The sequence below is a fragment of the Nomascus leucogenys genome, chromosome 9 (genome assembly GCF_006542625.1).
Source record: "Nomascus leucogenys isolate Asia chromosome 9, Asia_NLE_v1, whole genome shotgun sequence".
NCBI classification, from domain to species: domain Eukaryota; kingdom Metazoa; phylum Chordata; class Mammalia; order Primates; family Hylobatidae; genus Nomascus; species Nomascus leucogenys.
In genome coordinates this window covers 1818031-1838079 of record NC_044389.1, presented here as the reverse complement: position 1 = coordinate 1838079, position 20049 = coordinate 1818031, and the positions used below count along the sequence as shown (strand labels likewise).

The 20049-nt window shown below is 34.3% G+C and overlaps 1 protein-coding gene across 8 annotated transcripts in view; it reads right to left on the bottom strand.

The window, feature by feature from the left end:
* POSTN (periostin) overlaps positions 1-20049 on the bottom strand; it is a 35908-nt gene that overhangs the window by 13964 nt on the left and 1895 nt on the right. For all 8 annotated transcript variants that reach the window (XM_003270291.3, XM_003270293.3, XM_003270289.3 and 5 more), the window contains exons 3-16: positions 15213-15277; positions 13496-13653; positions 10959-11123; positions 9911-10057; positions 9261-9402; positions 7837-8049; positions 7088-7222; positions 5491-5639; positions 3673-3809; positions 2969-3099; positions 2332-2462; positions 2123-2225; positions 1948-2015; positions 856-901 (exon numbers count right to left, since the gene is read on the bottom strand). In XM_003270291.3, coding sequence (XP_003270339.1) covers positions 856-901; positions 1948-2015; positions 2123-2225; positions 2332-2462; positions 2969-3099; positions 3673-3809; positions 5491-5639; positions 7088-7222; positions 7837-8049; positions 9261-9402; positions 9911-10057; positions 10959-11123; positions 13496-13653; positions 15213-15277 — 1790 coding nt within the window. The remainder of the gene's footprint in view (positions 1-855; positions 902-1947; positions 2016-2122; positions 2226-2331; positions 2463-2968; positions 3100-3672; positions 3810-5490; positions 5640-7087; positions 7223-7836; positions 8050-9260; positions 9403-9910; positions 10058-10958; positions 11124-13495; positions 13654-15212; positions 15278-20049) is intronic.

The following is a 20049-nucleotide window of genomic DNA, read 5'->3' as shown; positions in this document are numbered from 1 at the left end:
TAAGGGAAATTTTCTTAATTAAATAACTGGATGCTCATGGTATAAAATGGAATGATTTTCTAGCCAGAATAAACGTGGGTATTGAAGTAATGTTTTAGCTACTTGTACATGTTGAGTGTTTAATTACAGAGCCAAAACAAAATGAAAAGAATTTCTGCTTGAAAGCTACAGTGAAAGAAAGAGAGAGAGAAAAGATAAACAAAGAAAAAGCCATGATGGAAAAGATATCCTACTAACTACACTTATGAGAATGAAGTACCCTTTATCATTGTTAAGTAGTAGAGGTTTAATTTTGATAATCTGGTAGTGTCAGAGATCAAAGAGCCCTGGAATTTGGAAACTTTAGATTTGTCACGTGGCAGATTTTTTTGTTCCTTTGTCCAGTTTTGGATGGAGAGTTTTTGAACTGCCACCTTATAAACATTGGTATTCTTCAACACGTGCTTCTCAGCCTGCCCTTAGATAGCTCAGGGCTTGAGGGTAGCGTGAACAACAAGTCTTTGCTAAGGTCATTTCTGTGTCCACACATCTGAATTTTTAGATATTTCTAGAGGGTCTTTTCGCCATTCCTTCCCTTTGTATGTCTTCTTTTTCCTGGCTCTTTGCCATGCTAATATTATATTTTGCTGTCTTTCTCATGTCATATCATTTCTGTTTTTCCAATGAGTGGGGAAGAAATTCATTGGAGTTGATGGTTATCTAGACCTCAAGCCTTTTTTCAAGTGAAATGAGATTGGCCATAGTTTGGAATTCTAAATACCAGATTATCAATACTCTCTGTAAATACAAAGAAATGTATTGTTTTCTTTTTTCATACCTTGCCACACATGTGGCCAACATTTATTATATACTTACTATAGACAGTCACAGGGATTTCTTTGAAGGTGCTACCATGAACAAACTGAAAATAAATGTTTATATTTAGTAACATGAAATGTGATAGTTGTGTTAACAAAACCATGACACCACTTTAATTCTTATTAAAGTAAAAATAGTGAAGCTATTATTACACTTAATAGAAGTGAAGTCCTCATATAAATCGTCTTCCAATTCAATGCTATCAGGTCAGAGGGCATAAAAATCATTGGATTAATTACTCAGAGATTTAAAAAGTATAGAATAATTAATCCAAAATTAAATATATTTATTAAACACAATTTTATGTTTCCTGCTACTTTTACCCTACATTGAAAAAGAAGAAAAATATTCCATTCCCTTTAATCTGTGATGAGTGACAATTTTTTATAAGTGAATATTCTTTCCTTTATATTCTGCAGTGAAAGTATTGAGTGATACAAAGATTTTAGTTATTTGTGTACCATCTTATTTTTCAAAATTGGACCATAAACTTTTTGAATAAAGACATGTCCAATTTAAATACATATTTTTCATAACACTTTATACAATACTTGGTCCTGAGTAGCTTTTAATAGGTATTTGTTGAACAAAACCACGAAGAAATGATGTCATTTCTTTACAGGTGGGCCAGTGGTACATAAACAACAAAGAGCAATCCAAGCCCAGCATATATTTACTTATTAATGCTTACATTTCTAGACTGTTATGTTAAACCTGTAATATGTGTTCTACATATTAGAAATAAATCAAGTAACTTTTAGGCTGGGCGTGGTGGCTCACGCCTGTAATCCCAACACTTTAGGAGGCCGAGGAGGGTGGATCACGAGGTCAGGAGATTGAGAACATCCTGGCGAACACAGTGAAACCCCATTTCTACTAAAAATACAAAAAAAATTAGCTGGGCATGGTGGTGGGCACCTGTAGTCCCAGCTACTCGGGAGGCTGAGGTAGGAGAATGGTGTGAACCCAGGAGGCAGAGCTTGCAGTGAGCTGAGATCATGCCACTGCACTGCAGCCTGGGTGACAAAGCGAGACTCCATCTCAAAATCAATCAATCAATCAATCAATCAATCAAGTAACTTTTAGTACCTTAATTTGGATGTATTTGATTAATTTATTAAGTATTTCCAGCAGTTGATCATTTCCAACAGGTGTGTCTATGAAGAGAAATATTAAATGAATCTTGGTAAGAAAGCATAAAATAAAAATCGAGGCTCATATTAAAAAAAGACTTAGCCTATCAATGAGTTCAATAATTACAAACCTGCTGGATAGAGGAGTTTATCTACAACATGAATTACACCATTTGTTGTCATGATGTCAGATTCTTTTGATTTCAATTCATTCACCAGAAGTGTATCATTTACCTATCAAAATAGGAAGCAATTTCAATGAGGAAATTTCATTAAGGATGAATATTTAGATAAATAATGATGAATGAACACTATCATAAATTCATTCGAGACAACTTACTTCTTTCACGAAGATTTTGCTTCCTTGTGTGGTCTTTAAAATGTTAGTAACGCCAGGTTCAAATCCTTTTCCAATGAAAACTCCTGGTGTCAGGTGATAAAGAATGATGTTTTGAAGAGCATTTTTGTCCCCTAGGGGAAAATATGTGTTTATTTTTATTGAATAATATGACTTTTTGATAGACAAGGACTAAGAAACAAAACACTTATTAGTCTTTATCTTTTTCCATATTGTACTTTCTCATAATGTCATTATTCTCTCAAGTAGATATCGACGCTATGTCAAAACATAGAGTCATTTCAATTAACCTAATCAAAATAGAACCCAACTTACTGGGAGAAAAAATCTAATTATTTTCTAAATTATAACTGTTTTCTTCTTTGTCCCCTAATTACATGGTCTTTAATATAAACCACATAAGTGAACATCTAGCCCAACAACATGACAGTAAGCAGTTTAAGAACATTACTGAGTGACCCTCCACACATCCCAAGTGGATGAAATAAAAAGAAACTAAAGCTAGCCATGAATACCAGAGAGGGGGCATTTTTAAGGCAGACATCTGGACAGGAAAGCTTGAGAAAGAAGTGAGATCCTGACACGAAAGGAAAAATATCTGGAATTCACTTCTACTTACGTATCAGAATTTCTTTTTCTTCACTAGTCATTCCCTTAAAAGCATCATTGGTTGGCACAAATAACGTCCAGTCTCCAGGTTGTGTCAGGAGCTCTTTCAAGTCTGCAGCTTCGAGTAGGCTGAGGAAGGTGCTAAGTGGGAAGAATGTATATGTATTTTGTCAGATTTAGATTTAGGTATGGTCACCTACAGTGCATATAATAGAATAGAATCCATGTATTGTGGAAAGCATGAGAGAACTGCTCATACATTTTCAAATGTTTCAAATACAATTTACCTGTTAAAAACTTTATCATGAAAAATGATTGAAATATGCAATATAATTTTTAATTTTTTTCATCTGATTTCATCCTATAAAACTTGACAAGGTCACACATAACAAAAAAGAAGCATTTTTGTCTTGTAATACTCTACAAAATAGTCTTTGCTATATATACCATCAATTTCTAAAAACTAATTAAAAGAAAAACGTCAAGAAGTAGTTTAGCTTGTTAGATTTGTTTTCACACGTGAAATCATATCATGGTCTACCAGCAAGTAGCAGTGAAAACATGTATCAATTTTGAAAACACTTGCACGAACATTTTATTCTAAATTCCATTTTCAACCATATAGGAGACGGAATGCCTTTTGGGATACTGCCTATGAAACGAAAATATGCCAATAGCTCTCATTCTTTGTGGAGGTGCCACTAATAGGCTTACCTAAAGCGCTTATCTTGTTTTAACTTTTCGTGGAGGGATTTCTCTGCTGGCTTGATGATCTCGCGGAATATGTGAATAGCGCCGTTTCTCCCTTGCTTACTCCCTCTCTCCATGCATGAATTTTCAATGCAGACAGCCTAGGAAAGGAAAGAAAGGTATGGGGTGTCACTTTCCTTGCTTGAAATTTCCCATATAGATGTAACTATATAATTAAGTTTCCAGATCGGCCCTTCTGAGGGGTTGACTGGTGTCTGAGACCACAGGAACAGCTTCTTTCCTCTGTTTTCAATCACTCACACAAACTCACAAGGCACTTCTTATCTAGCCAGGTATTTTATTAAAAGTCAAGCTACCCTATGGATCAGGCAGGTAATTTTGTCAGTAAATTACAAAAGTTCCATGGAATCCCACTTCTACATTTTTTATAATTTCTATTCAGATTTGAACTATTTCTCCAGACCCTCTTTTGGTCAACACGATCTGTAAGGTTTCCTCACTTTAGTGCTTTTAGTGATCTTCACAAATATTTACTTTATTTTCTTGACCGTAAGACCCTATTCATCACTGTAAGTCAAATCATTGACGTATTCATAGCTTTTTGAACAAATGTGATATATATATATACATATATATACACACAAGTATATTTGTATATACAAAATTTAAAGTGCAGCACATTTAATGCATACTTTAAAATGTTTGGAATTTTGTAGCTGCAGGGAGCTGCTGACATGTGCCAGATTCAGTTCTAGGTAATGCCTGACTTCCTGTGAAGTCTTTTAGCTGTAGCTGTACGTGTTATCTGGACAAATACTGAACATACCATTAGTTTCACTGTAATTTTGATAAGCAATATTTCTATAAATTTTCCTGCAGCAAAATGTACGTTAGGGCTGGGTGCAGTGGCTCATGCCTATAATCCCAGCACACTGGGAGGCCAAAGTAGGAGGTTCACTGGAGGCTGAAAGTTTGAGACCAGCTTGGGAAATATAGCAAAACCCTGTCTCAAGAAAAATAAAATGAAAAAATTAGCCAGGGTGGTGGTGTGCACCTATAGTCCTAGCTACTCAGAAGACCGAGGTGGGAGGGTCCCCTGGAGCCAAGGAGTTTAAGGTTACAGTGAGCTATGATTGTGCCACTGCACTCCAGCCTGGGTGGCAGAGTGAAACTCTGTCTCTTAAAAAAAAAAGTATAGTAAGACCCTTTTATAGAGTCCAGAAATCTCTATGTGTCAATAAAAGTTTATCTTGAAAGCCATTCAAAAAAGATTCAGATGCTGACTGGTTATTTTACAGTATAAGATCACCTTGCATATTTGATTCATTATAATGAAATGTTTTGAAATGAAGAACATTTTAGTAGAGACAACATAGTGCTAACACACTGTATGTGTAGCCAATGCAGAGACTAATCAACACCTTGTAAAACATTTATTATTTCTTATTGCAAACAATCATCATGAAGAAAAATGGTGTGTAGGCAGAGAACAGAATTACCTTGTAAATTTTAAAGTACTCTGCAAAGGAAAAGTTTATTTTAAAAAATTTACTGCTTTCTGGAATTTAAAATAGTTGATGCTCTAGAACAGAAAGTTACTCATAATGAAACACATGCAAATTATCTATCTGAGTTTTGAATACATAGCACTTGTTGTGGACTTTGCTCACAGTCTTTTCACCCAAGCTACCCAGTTCCCTGATGCTTCTATGAATATTTGCTGTTAGAACCACACTCGTAAAATTCTGTGAAATATTCATTGAAACAGCATTATTTTACATGTCATTTGACAGACTTTTTATTTTGTTGTGATTCACTTACTGTACGATATACGAAGACTCTGAGCTGTTTGCCTCCAATGGTTTCCAGTATTTGCCCATTGTAAAGCTCATTAAGGCCAACTTTTACTTTCAATATGTGATTCTGCAGAATTAATTTAAGGAGGCGCTGATCCATGCTGAGAGTATCATCTGTAAATAAATTCATTAAGAAAGAGCATTATTTTATTTAGAAAACATTAAAGTTTCTTCTGGTAAGAGAGAATCATATAAACAGATAATCCCTGACATTATTAATATCATGGATTTTACACTCATATAATACATGAGTCAACCAAATGCTAAAAACTAACAATTCAATTCACCAAGTAGAAACTCTATGACCTATTGTATTAAATGACAATAACACAGTTCCAACCAGTCCAATCAATGAGTTTCACCTCTGTAAGGGCTGCATAGTTTTATAGTGGTCACTGGCAAATGCTAAACCTTAATGGTGGCCAAGGCTTTGTCTGATAATTAGATATCCATTAGTCACATGAAAGAACAATTGATGAATGCTTTGTAAATTAATCTTGATTACTGGAAAGAGAATCAAAGCAAACAACCTCTTAAATATGGTTTATTGTCAAAACACATGGGCAGGATTATTACAAAGAAGAAAGTCAGGATATCTAGGAATTCAATTTTTTTGATTAATAGTTTTTATATCATAATTTAGCATTTGGAAAAACATAAAAAATTGTGTTACCTATTTTTAATTAATAAATGTTGCCTAACAATTTAAATATGTCTGTGAAATCATTTTCCTGAGAAAGGTCGAAGGTTGCATGAATCTGAACATGGTCTATGAATAGCAACTACTAGGTGAAATATTTATATATACCAGTTTCCATCATGATATAGAAGTGTATAATAGTCTCTTCATTTTATTTATTTGTAAGTTGATACCCTTACTGTCCAAATTTTGAGATGCAAAATACCTATTTATTTCTAAATATTATTATGTTGGTATCAAATAAACAAATCAGTTTTATTTTTTTAAAGATCTATCAATGCATCCTTATTGTGCTGGAAATATTAGATTCACAGAGAAACTGAATATGCTTTTTTTTAAATTTTGTTTTTTTTTTTTTTTGAGACAGAGTCTCACTCTGTCGCCAGGCTGGAGTGCGTGGCCCCATCTGCTTCCTAGGTTCAAGCAATTCTCCTTCCTCAGCCTCCCGAGTAGCTGGGTGATTACAGGAGTGCACCACCACACCTGGCTAATTTTTGTATTTTTAGTAGAGATGGGTTCTCACCATGCTGGCCAGGCTGGTCTCAAACTCCTGATCTCAAGTGATCTGCCTGTCTTGGCCTCCCAAAGTGCTGGGATTACAGGTGTGAGCCACCACGCCTGGCCTGAATAGTCTTAACTACAAACTTTCACTCTCTGTAGGTTATTATCCATTATAATGAAATGTTTTGAAATGAAGAACATTTTGGTAGAGACCATGTAGTGTTAACACATTGTATGTGTAGCCAATGCAGAAACTAATCAACACCTCATAAAACATTTATTATTTCTTATTGCAAACAATCATCATAAAGAAAAAAAGGTGTGTAGGCAGACAGCAGGAACAACAGTGTCCAGCACATACCAGAAAATGCATTATTCACAGGTGCCAGCAAAGTGTATTCTCCATCTGGCTTCAGAGCAGATGCCAAGCCTAATTGGGCCACAAGATCCGTGAAAGTGGTTTGCTGTTTTCCAGCCAGCTCAATAACTTGTTTGGCTGAAAAATAAACCATCACCATCCCAACAATGTCATCATTGCTATTATCTCCATCATGAAACTAGTAAATCAATTCCTGACTCTTTTCTAATATTGTAAGCCATTTACTGCAATGTCAATGTGATAAGACATCCTCCTCCTCCCTAATAAGAGAGTTCCACTTCCATTTTTTGGTGGGAGTTGATAATCACAATGAATTTCAGAAGGAAAATATTTTTTCTATCTTCCTACTACATGTTTCTTTAATTCTCTATTGTTCATCTCTCATCTCTCTCTCTACGCTGTGAGTTCCATAGCTTTTTCATTTATCCAAAGCTGACCATTTGGTTAGATCTTTCCTTCTGTTTCCAAGAAAAACTCTGGCACTGTGAAAACGTTTATAAATACTAGATGTCAGAAACCCTAGAAGGCCAAAGATTCACGCATGGGGTGCCCATCACTACACTGCCTGTCTATGGAGTGCTCAAGTAGCTCACTATTTATTGTGTTAGTGCTTTGCATGCCATTCTTTATACTGCACATTCATTTTTCATGGACTTACTCCTTGAGACAGCATAATTAGTAAATTATAGTAAGTAAAAAGACAAAAATAAAAACAAAAAAACTTTGCTTACCAGAATCAGGAATTAGGACCTGATCAATCAAATGGATCACACCATTGTTTGTCACAATATCCTTTTTGTTCACCATTTTGATTCCGTTTACTGTTATACTGTCACCGTCACATCCTATCTCAATTGTATTTCCTTCCAGCGTCTCAAAGACTGCTCCTCCCATAATGGACTCAGAACACTGGAGAGTATTTAAGATGTGGTACTTCATAAGAGCTGGAGAATACAATAAAAATAGCTAGCTTTCAGATCAAGGGAAATAACATTTGACCCTGAAAAGATGTGTTTCATCGTGGAACTAAGTATTCCTTAAAAGGTAGTAAGACCTAAGGATTCACTAACAGCTTTAAAATCCTGTTTATGTTCTAGAAGTTTTTTCCTATCAACTATAAAATAGAAACAGCTCAGCTTCGTAGGAATAATAAGAGGAGATCAGCTTCAAGAAATGATTGGTGCAGTATTAGAAAACGTGGTAGGTTGAGTTCTAGCTATCATAAAAAAGTAACTCCTGATCTGAAAGCAAGAATTGTTCCTTTCAGAAGACCTTTGACTGGCACAATGGCTCACACCTGTAATCCCAACACTTTGGGAGGCCTAGGTGAGAGGATTGTTTGAGGCCAGGAGTTCAAGACCATAATGGGAAACACAGCAAGATCCCTCTCTACCAAAAGAGAAAAAAAGGGAAGCCTGTTAAATTCCAAAATACCCAAGAGCAGGATCTTGTAATAGCTGCTCATGGCAGAATATTTGTACATAACATGTAATGAGGTTGACAGAGGCTGAGGATAAGACAAATTATTTCTGGAAGGCAACTTCTAGAAAGTAACCAAATAAAGATGATTTATTGAAGGACCTCTGGAGGGATCTATGCCTCAACTACATTATATCTATCCTGCATCCTAAAATTTTCTCATCTTAAATTGGTTCAATGTATTTTGGGATAGGCTGAGTAAGTGAAGTATGCAAGCACAATGTAAAACCTATCTGACAACAGAAAGGAAGCTTGGAAAGCCACCAAATTCTTCTGTGTATCAGTAATTAGAGGCCCAAGAGAACCACACAGTTCTCACAGCTCAATATCTTTTGGCATAAATACAGAATTAAAAGCATTGCATAACATGCATACGATATTAAAATTTGATGATCTAATATTTCTTTCCAACACCTGCTAATCCTTCTGAATATCTGCTACTTATTTACTTGAAAGCAATATGAAAGAATGTGATCTTAAGAGTATTCTTATTATTTAAGAATTATACTCTGCCTACTCTTTTAAGGACTTTTCGAAGACTTATAGTACATCTCAGAATAAAAATTTTTCCTTGCCTTTGCTTATTAAAACTAATATTATTGGCAAGGACTAGCCTCTTTTTTATTCCCCTCTCAGAATGCTGGGAGACTCCTTAGAGAGGAAGACATTTAACTACCTTCGGAAGCCACTTTGTCTCCCATGATCCTTTCTAGGACACCTCGTGGGAGTTTCTCAAAAGCCGCATTGGTGGGAGCAAAGAGTGTGAAGTGACCGTCTTTTCCAAGGGCCTCCAATATGTCCGATGTGATGGCAGCTGCCTGAAACACAAATGTGCTTTTCAGAGACTTTCACATCGTAAATCCAAAAGAAAATTACAACACAGTTAGCCTAGGCTGATATGAAGGAGCTGATTCCTACACTATAGAGGTTTGTTGTTGTTAGATCTTCAAGATATTACTTTTTGACACAACCATGTCTTTTCCAACTTTCTTCAAATTGTGTTTGCAAGAATGAGAATTCTGCCCATGTTTGTGGGACTGTAGCAATATCCAGCAGTATGTATGATGAGATGATGAGAGCAGATGAACACGTTCTAAATGTGCTAAATACACGCCAGTCACATGACTAACCATTACTCTATCACGTCCACAGAAATATTATTATTTCATATGAGATAGTTTCTCCTGTGTAAAATGAAAATAGTAGTCCTCTCAAAAAATATGTTGGTTACATTTTTGCCAGATTTAATAGCATTTTTTTTGTTTTTAGATTTTGACAAAAGAGGAGGGATTTCAATGACTCAAGACAATCTGCTCTTGGACTTACTCTAAAAGATGAAAGGTCATCTTCTGCTTCAATGAAGTCTTGAATTGAGGTACCAATTTGTGTAAGCACACGGTCAATGACATGGACAACACCATTTGTTGCAATCTGGTTCCCATGGATGATTCGAGCACAATTAACAGTGACAACCTATAATTATTTGGAAAAATCAAAGTGCTGAAACCAGAGGTATCCATTGACCACTGGGACTGCAAGCCCATATTGCCAGTTTTTCATGTATACTAGTAAATGTAACATACAGGAAACTACATTCTAAATGTAAACGCTGTGGATGAAGATTTACATGTTGTTATATCTAAAAAAGAAACTGTAAGAGAAAAGGGAACCAGCTGAGAAGCCAAGTCTAGTCATATTTAACATATCTAACAACATAAGGCAAAGGTGTTTTTTTCATTTAAATTATTGCTTTTCTCCCTCTCTTTTATGCAAATAGTCATAAACTTTTTAATGTGGGTCAATGAATTATGTAAAGAAGTCTAATCAGTCCTAAAATTTAAGTTTCGAGAGGGAGAAACAAATAATTATTGTATAGATGTAATTAGTTATATTACAAGAACTTCCTAAATATTGTTTCATCATTGACCTCTTTTGTCCCTGATAATTTGGCTGGCTGTGGAAAAAGTCCTATGACCCCGTTGGCAGTTTCCCACAAAATCTGATCCAAACACACAAGTACTTCAGTTAATGCAGTAGCTAGAGGGGGAGTAAAAGAACACTCATTCTTTGATTATTCTTTTTGCTACTACAATAAATTATTTCAAACACATCAGCTACTAAAATTTCCTTTTTTAGAATACCTGTCTACTGTCAACGAACTGTTCATGTAATTTGTCCTTTACAATCACTCTTTAGTAGAAATTAATAACCAGATTGGAAATTTACATGCCCTAGATTTGGGGGTAAGGTCATAATAGAGCACTTACCTTATTCTCACTAGCATTTTATTATTTTTGTGAGCATTATATAAAAAGTATAGGCAAAATTAAAGAAGGTATTTTTCATAAGTGTACTTTTTACTGATAAAACTTACCCCATTAGGATAATGGTTAATGAAAAGCCCCAGATTGTTATACATTGAAGGAATAATCATGCCATTTTTTAAGTCCTTGGTCAACATTCTCTTATTAATCATGTGACTATGTAAAGCGTTCAGTAATTCAACATTCACGTTGCTCTCCAAACCTCTACGGATATCCTAGGAAAAATTGCAATGATAGAAATTCAATTTATTGTGGAACATTAGTAGAAGTCTTATGATCACCCTATTTCTAGTCTCTTGCTATTTTCTCATTGCATTATCAGATGGTCATACAAAATTGACATAAATAACTTAAAATTATATTATTCTAATTGGTTAAGGAATTTTGTAAGTTCAGATACTTAGTTAAGGATCCTGAATGTGATACAGTACTTAGAACACAATTTTTAAAGTGAATATGTTGAAGAAGAGACAATCTTGATATAAATAATAAAATGATAAGAAAGGGAGATATGAAATTATCACATATTTAAAATATTTTAAATGGCAAACAAAACAAAACAAAAATGACATTATATTTGTATGCAACACTTAAGTTTTAACAAGGGTTTCGTGTTTATTCCATAACAAATTCAAGAATTCAACCATCCTGTACCTTTTTATCTATCCAACACCATGTATTATATTATGCTTTACTCAATGCTATGGGAAATATAATGATAAGTAAAGCAAAAAGTCACAACCGTTTATCATATAGCAGTAGGTAAAAGGTAAAAGTAGACAGAGTAAGATATAGGACAGAGGGGAAAAATGCTTTCAGAGCTCAAATAAGAAAGAACAGCTATTCAGAAGTAGGTTGGAGATAGACCATGAGATTTAAATGAATAGGAATGTGTGGTGGTCTTCTAAGTCCAGTGCTGACACAGGGTGAATGCCAAGAGAGCAAAAGTTGTCCAGTTTGGTTAATACATACTTTTATGTTTCTCAGATAATACTAAGAAATTTAGAAGGGTATGTGGGACAATAACATGGATGACTTTAATGCCCTAAGAAGGAGTGAAATAAACTGGCAATGAGGAACCGCTGAAGATTTTGTGGCATTGGGATGTAATGATTAGAACCAGGCTTCAGGAAGGTTGAGTGGTAATGTACAGCAGAAATTAGAATATTAGGGGGATCACTTTAGATGAAACATGAGATAAGGCTAACAGCAGTTTTTAAGAATTGGAGAAAGGGGAGGTAAGGATGGCTTACAAATTTCAAGTCTGAACATTGAGACTGGTACTGCCAATTGTGGGGAAAAGACACCAAAAAAACAATTATTTATGGGGGGAAAGAAAATTGCATATGTTTTAGATAACTTTTGTTTAAAGATGCAGATGGTATATCCAAGGATGAATACTAAGATAAACAGTAGAAATATTCTACTGAGGTTCCAAGAAGAAACAAGTCCGAACGACAAGCGTAGGTTTAATGTTTGTATGCACTAAAGTGATAGTTGAAACCATGATAAGTGCATTAAAGAGCAGAGTCAAGTTGCTGGAAGAAATTCTTATAAGTTCCATTCTTTTTTTTATTTTTATTTTTTATTATTATACTTTAAGTTTTAGGGTACATGTGCACAACGTGCAGGTTTGTTACATATGTATCCATGTGCCATGTTGGTGTGCTGCACCCATTAACTCGTCATTTAGCATTAGGTATATCTCCTAATGCTGTCCCTCCCCCCTCCCCCCACCCCACAACAGTCCCCGGTGTGTGATGTTCCCCTTCCTGTGTCCATGTGTTCTCATTGCTCAATTCTTTAAGGCAAGGAAGAAGATGAGTCAGCAAAACGAACTGGAGAGGTGGTTAGAGATACGGTGAAAGACAACCAGAGGAGCGATTTCTATAATCAAGCAATTAACCACACAGCTAATGTAGCAAGATAATGCCTACATTTTATTACGTATATTTGACTCTAGTAATAATTATCAATTCATCTCCATATCTAGTAGAAAGTAGGAATGTATTTTTATATCAGTTTTATAGATTCGGAAATTGAGTAATAATTTAAGGCACTGTAAATTAGACTGTGCACAAAAGTCTGAAAATCAAATGTATTTTCACATTTCATTTAACTATCCACATACATGTATACAAATTTGACAACCTGAACATCCATATATATACATATAACTAAACATATGTAATAAAATATTGCTGTATAATACAGCTTATGATAATTTTAAATTTCAGTAGGCTTCTTAACTTACCTTTCTGTTAGACATGTTATCTGAAATTACATACATATCCTCACAAACAAACAGGAAAGAGGAAAGGAGCAAAATAGAATAGTAAGTGCCCTTTTAGCTGATTCTTGATTCCCCTTCTTAAAAAAATTAACGTGTAAGTCTCCTGGAGAGTTATTCTATTTGTGGATGTATTAAGATATTTTACTTCCCTCAATAAATCATCCCTTTAGGTATTCTCATATATGTACAATAGAAAGATATAAGATTTCTACTAATATCCAAGTTAATACATCAGTTAAAATGAAATAACAATAACAGCAAAAAATAAATATATTGATAAAAATAATGAATTACAGAATCCAAGTTTTCCCAAGCCTCATTACTCGGTGCAAAGTAAGTGAAGGATCCCTTTCCCTCGATCTCCTCCCTCAGTTTTGAGGCGTCAGAATAGTGCTGCGTTGTGGTGGCTCCCACGATGCCCAGAGTGCCATAAACATGGTCAATGGGCAAAACTGAAATAATGGAGAAATGAATCAGTACTGGGGATAATATTCTCAGGATATTATTCATAATCATTTAAACTTTAGCTATGTTTCCCAAGACATTTAATAATTTTAGTAATACAATTATATGAATAATCATATTTATATAAAAATTATCTTTTGAGTGCTAAATAATAAAATGCTACTGAAAAACAATATTTTACATATCCTTTGTGTTGAGGAAAAAAAATTTAAACACTCATCCTGGTTGAACATTTAACCTATTTAGATCTCAATCCTGCTATGTCAATAATAATTCAGTTATAATTCAATATTATCTGTTATTTAAATCTATCATTTTTATAGATTTGGGTCCCTAAAAATATGTAGGCCTGCTTGTTTTCATTATAATTTCTTGGAGCAAATAATTTAAAATGTGTAATCCTTCCAGATTATTTCTCCCGAACGTCAGAAGATTCACGTGTGAATGTCAGCCTGAAGGGATTTATCTAGTAATGTGCCGTCAACTTATTTTTTCTGACTCTATTTATTTGAAAATTAGTATAATTTGATTAATAGCATAGAATCAATGGTTATTAAAATTTGTGAATATCCTTAGATTTGGTGACACAACTATTAAGTATAAAACCAGGATTTTAAAAGACCCTAAAAAGATGGAGAAATTGAGTCAAAATGAAGAAGGTTAAATTTAACAAGGTTTCATGTAATTCCTATGCCTGAATTGAGAAAAACAAATCCTAGAGACCTGACTTAATAGTGTATGTAAAAAAAACTGTAATCAATTTTAATTGATTCCAAATTCAATATAAGCTAATGATGTAACATGGTTACCAATGACATTATCCAAAGTACAAGGTGTCCCCAAATCAGGTACTTATCTTGGTATTGTCTTAAATGCTCAGACCCACATGGATGGACTTTAAATATCAGTCTAGGTTTATATTCAGAAAAAAGATTACTGGACTAGAGACTTTCTGTGGGTTGGTGTTATAATGGGAGGGCTTCAAAGTCTATGTCATATTAGAAGAATTGGGGATGGTTAGCCAGAGAACAGAAGACTTTAATCAAGAAGAGAAGGTAGCTGGAGGAAAGGCGTGGTGATTGGCATGAAATATCTGAATGGCTGCCATTTCAAAGAGGAAATAGATGAGCTATTTTTTTTTCTCTAGTTGGCAGAGGTAGAGGAAACCAAATTTCAGTATAAAGAATATTATAAAATCAGAGCTGTTCGACTAGAGAAGATGAAGTTTTGCCAAGTAGTTAAGTTCCATGTTCCTAGACAAGTTCAAAGAACAGGATTTTGTAAAGAGTTTTGTTCCTGAAGGGAAGCTGAACTAATTTAAATTTATGACTAAGTTTCTGTTGTATTGCCCAGCATCCAGTGCATGAGAAATGTGCTCTTATATTTTATCACTGATAAATTCATGATTAACACAAAAATAGGAGGGATATATCTTGGATTTAGGATGGTGCTGAATACACACATACACAATTGGCTTCTCCACAAGCCACCTCAACCCTTTCTTTGCGTATAATTCCTTATTTAATTCAAGAAATTGAGATTTTACCTGCTGGGCAGCCTTTCATTCCTTCCATTCTCATATACCCAGGGCAACATTCATATAACACAGTCCTGTACATTGGAAGAAAATCAATATTAAAATGAGAAACTAAATAGGATACATTTTGACATAAATTTGACAAAATATTTCACTTATTGACTACATTTGTTGAGATTCTAAAAATCAGGTTTTTTTTTTCCCCCTGATTTTTTCTTTTTTTTCTTGAGACGGAGTCTTGCTCTGTCGCCCAGGCTGGAGTGCAGTGGCGCAATCTCGGCTCACTGCAAGCTCCGCCTCCCGGGTTCACGCCGTTCTCCTGCCTCAGCCTCTCTGAGTAGCTGGGACTACAGGCGCCGCCACCACGCCCGGCTAATTTTTTGTATTTTTAGTAGAGACGGGGTTTCACTGTGGTCTCAATTTCCTGACCTCATGATCTGCCCGCCTGGGCCTCCCAAAGTGTTGGGATTACAGGCGTGAGCCACTGTGCCCGGCCGATTTTTTCTATGTTTATATGAGTTTGATTTCTCACTACAGTCTCATGTTACTACAGAAAAGTTCCATAATGTTGATCAAGAAGAATGACATTTGGGTCCCAGTTCTACTACTTGGTTGACATGTGAACCTTGAGCAAGTCATTGAATCAACAGGAGTCCCTGTTTCCCCAAGCATTTAACATGAATATAGTAGCTATAATATTTACTCACAGAGTAATTGTGAATCTCAAATGAAATAATGCTGTTGACATCATTTTGTAAACTAACAATGGCTAGAAATGTGCTTTAATATAATTGGGAACATAAGAAAACACACTGACCCATTGGAGTCCATAACATGCTATCTCATTGCTAGATAAAATAATGCTATATTTGGTTTGAATTGTTGGTAGAATTATTAATTGTATTATATTATATATAAACTTTAAAATCTTTTTATTTTTGTAAAATTTGATAAAAATAATCTAAGTAAGTTTATTTTAATATTAGAGTTTAGTATTCAAGAAAATGGCATCCTGTTTAAAGTTAACAAAATGTGTTAAGTTCTATAGGCAATAAGGTAACAGACCAGAAAATTCAAGATATCACGATATACAAAAAATAAGTTTATCTAATTTACTATATTTTGAGAGAAAATAGTAATTTAAAATGATATATATAATTGCTTACAAAATAAAAACTGATTATATTAATATATAATTATATTATTAATATTATAATATAATCCTAATTTTTATTTTTTTCACATTTCATAGAATATTTTCTGGATTTCATCATCTAACATACATAGCCTATTTTAACTCAAATTTTACATAGTTACTTATGTTTCCTTTCAATAGAAATATAAAGGTACATGTATCAAACAAACAATTAGAAATAGGGGGATTATAACAAGCAAAAAATAAATGCACATCATTTTGTAATTTTTAATTGATGTATATCATGTCAAATAGATTATGACAATTATAGATTAATTATTTTGTAATTCACTAATTAAACATAAATCAGCTAGTTCAGATGCTATTTCTTTTCTGGCTTTTTATCTAGTTGTCTTAATTGTATTCAAGAAGTATGAATGAATAAAATAATTTAGACATGAAAGAGATTGCCAAGTATAAGAATAAAATCTTTTTTTAGTATGATAAAAATGATAAAAGCAAACTATCAAGAAGCAAAAATTTTAATGATGTAAGAGATGATTTTACAGAGTTGAATAAAAGTAAATAAATGTTTTCAAATTGAACCCTGCTACACTAAGTAATTATCTAGGATTTGTAGTCCTGTTTATAACCTTGGATCCTCATTCTCTATTTGTTAATAAAAAATTCCTGGCATGAAATATTGGCTTAAGAATAATAGATAGCTAAAAATACAGACAAAATTAAATGGGAAATACACACTTCAAGTTATTCTCTAATTTTAATATAGTTTGAAGAATAGTTGGTATTGGAAACATATAGAAGGTATATAGGAGTCTTATGCAAATCATAATAGAGCCTCTAAATAATTTTATTTACATGAGCTCTTGTGAATAAATCTAATTACTGGATGTCAAAAGATTGATTAATAATTGCTTATATATTAGCTTTAGCATATGTTGTAAACAATTTAAAAAATGAGATACAAATGTGCTTAGTCCATAGATTGATAATACTTACTTGAAGTAAAATAGTGACTAGAAAAGGAAATTTAACAAAAAATTATTATTAGCAAATGCTAATATAACAAAGGTCAGTCGTAATGTAGAGAATTAATGCAGTAGATGAGATAAAATTCCAACAGTTCATTGTAATATCAGCGGATAATTGAACAATGTGGTTATCTCTGAGCAGAGATTTTGAAAAAGAAAAAAAAAAGCAGTTTTTTTCAGAAGAACATTTATGCTACCCAAAACTCAATGTTCCCATATGGTCAGTAGGGCAAAACAAGAGTAAAAAAATATTGCTGTACATAGCTCTAAACATGAGAAATTTATTTTTGTTTTCAGAATAGTATCTAACATTTCATGAGATGCCAGCTAAAAATATCATGTACATTCTCTAGAGGAAATTTCCAGAATACTGTATCATTAGACCAATATATATTTTGGACAATATCTTGACCCTAGGAAGCTTCACGTTTTTCATTAGGCCTGCTCAGTTTACTTTTCTCAAATCCCCAGAGCAACTGTTCAGCTGAAAGGCAAACATTTCTGTCATCTGATCATAAAGTCCTGATGATATCTCTGGAAATTTCAGCAGAAGCAAGCAGATGGCAGACCAGTCAGTCTTCCTGTGAATAGTATTGATTTCTTTGGTTATTTGAAATTAGCATTTACATTTATTTCAGTGCCCAGATGTAACTATGTTTTTGAAAATGAAGCCACTTTAGGAAAAAAAGCTAATACAATTGAACAAAGGAGACACTGTTACATTTCTGGTTAAAAAAAAAAAAAAAGAAAGCCAGGCTTCAAAGTCGTGATTTTTTTTTAGTGGAAAGCAAGAAAGAATTTTGGCATAGCCTCTGTACAAGCCTTGACATCTCTCATATATTTAGATGGTTAAAGTAAACTGATGGCATTCTTCTGTCTTCTAGGAAGGATTTAATAAGCATTCTCCCTAACATTTCAGGGTGAAGGTCCTTTCTTATCTAGTTAGTGTGCATTTCAAATATGCTTCATGGTATCCGAGAATATAAATAACAAAGAGGAAAACTCAGAGCCTTAGAGTCCCTGCTGGGGCCTAGCTTGTAGCATGGCAGAGATCATTGTTAACAACTGATTGCATTATAATTGTGTGAATGACTCACAAGTCTAGCAGAAGTCTGCACGGTAATAGGAATAATGTTCAGGTCAAAAGATAACATCAGGTTGAAACTCTATTAAGCCAATGAGCAGGGGATGGTCAGCAAAGTCCTCTGGTGCCCTAGACTTGTTTACCAAGTGGAGATGCAACCCAGCTAAGCTTAAATGCCTTGTATACATGGTTCTTACTTAGAAAATAAAGACAATCTTGTGCATTCCAAATAGGCATCTGGTCACAACTTCCTTTCCTGTCTACATCTATGCATTTGTTTAAAAGAGTTTAATTTTAAGAACAATTGATATTATGCATTATGGTTACTTAGTAATTTCACATTTATCAATTCATTTTATCTTCTCAGAAACTCTATAATATAGCTATTAAATCCATGTTTTACAGGTAAGTCTACAAGAGGTTAAGTGATTCCATATTTAGTTTTTTTTTTTCTGAGACAGAGTCTCACTCTGTTGCCCATTCGGGAGTAGAGTGGTGCTATCTCGGCTCACTGCAACCTCCACCTCCTAGGTTCAAGCGATTCTCCTGCCTTAGTCTCCCAAATAGGTGCCTACCACCACATCCGGCTAATTTTTGTATTTTTTATACTAGAGACGGGCTTCACCATGTTGGCCAGGCTGGTCTCGAACTTCTGGCCTCAAGTGATCCACCTGCCTCGGCCCCCCAAAGTGCTGGGATTATAGGTGTGAGCCACCACTCCTGGCCCATGTTTAGTATTTATACCAATATTGTTAACTTAAAAATAAGTTTCTGATCAATTCTTCCACCCGAACTTAGGGTAACTGAATTTTAATGCTGATGTATTAAGCAAGTTCTTCCTGGGGTCTTTTGATTGTCAAGGCATCCTTCACTGAGGGTGGACTTCAAATTAATAGGAAGCAGGAAGGAGCCACTTGCACTGTTTTCTTGACTGCAGATGGCACCTAAACCTTCCTGATTGCATTACTTGCCCTATTTATGACTGGTCTCCCTCATTGTAAAATGAAGATTTTGGATCACAGGAGTGGTTCTTGACCTTAACAAGTCCAGAGTGTTTATTACTTTTTTCCACCAATATTTATTGGTAAAATAAACCAGAAGGCATGTTTATTAAGTAATAAATAATGCTTTCAAATTTTAAACTAATCAGTGAAACATATGTTAAAACAATCATCCTTTGGGCTATTGAGATATTAACTATAATGATGAGCTTCCATTATCACCTTGTGGACCTCTGGGGATGGAGCATCTTGAACTGAGAATCACCGGATTAAATAAATAGATAAAACTCAAGTATTTTTTAACTTTAAACTTTGATGAAAACTCTGAGGTAAACTGGAATACTTTAGACAATTTCCAAATGACTAGAGGCAAACATTAACTTTTTGCCTCAGAAACTCTGATATTTTAAATCAGTTTGTTCTTCTGGCCCACTTTTTTATAAAATGAGGAAACCAAGTCACAGAAGTTAAGTGACTTGCCTAAGATAAAAGAGGGCCAAACCAGGAGTAGAAACAACATCATTTACTCACACGGATTCTATACCCAATCCTGAGCCATGTGATCTGCTTCCTT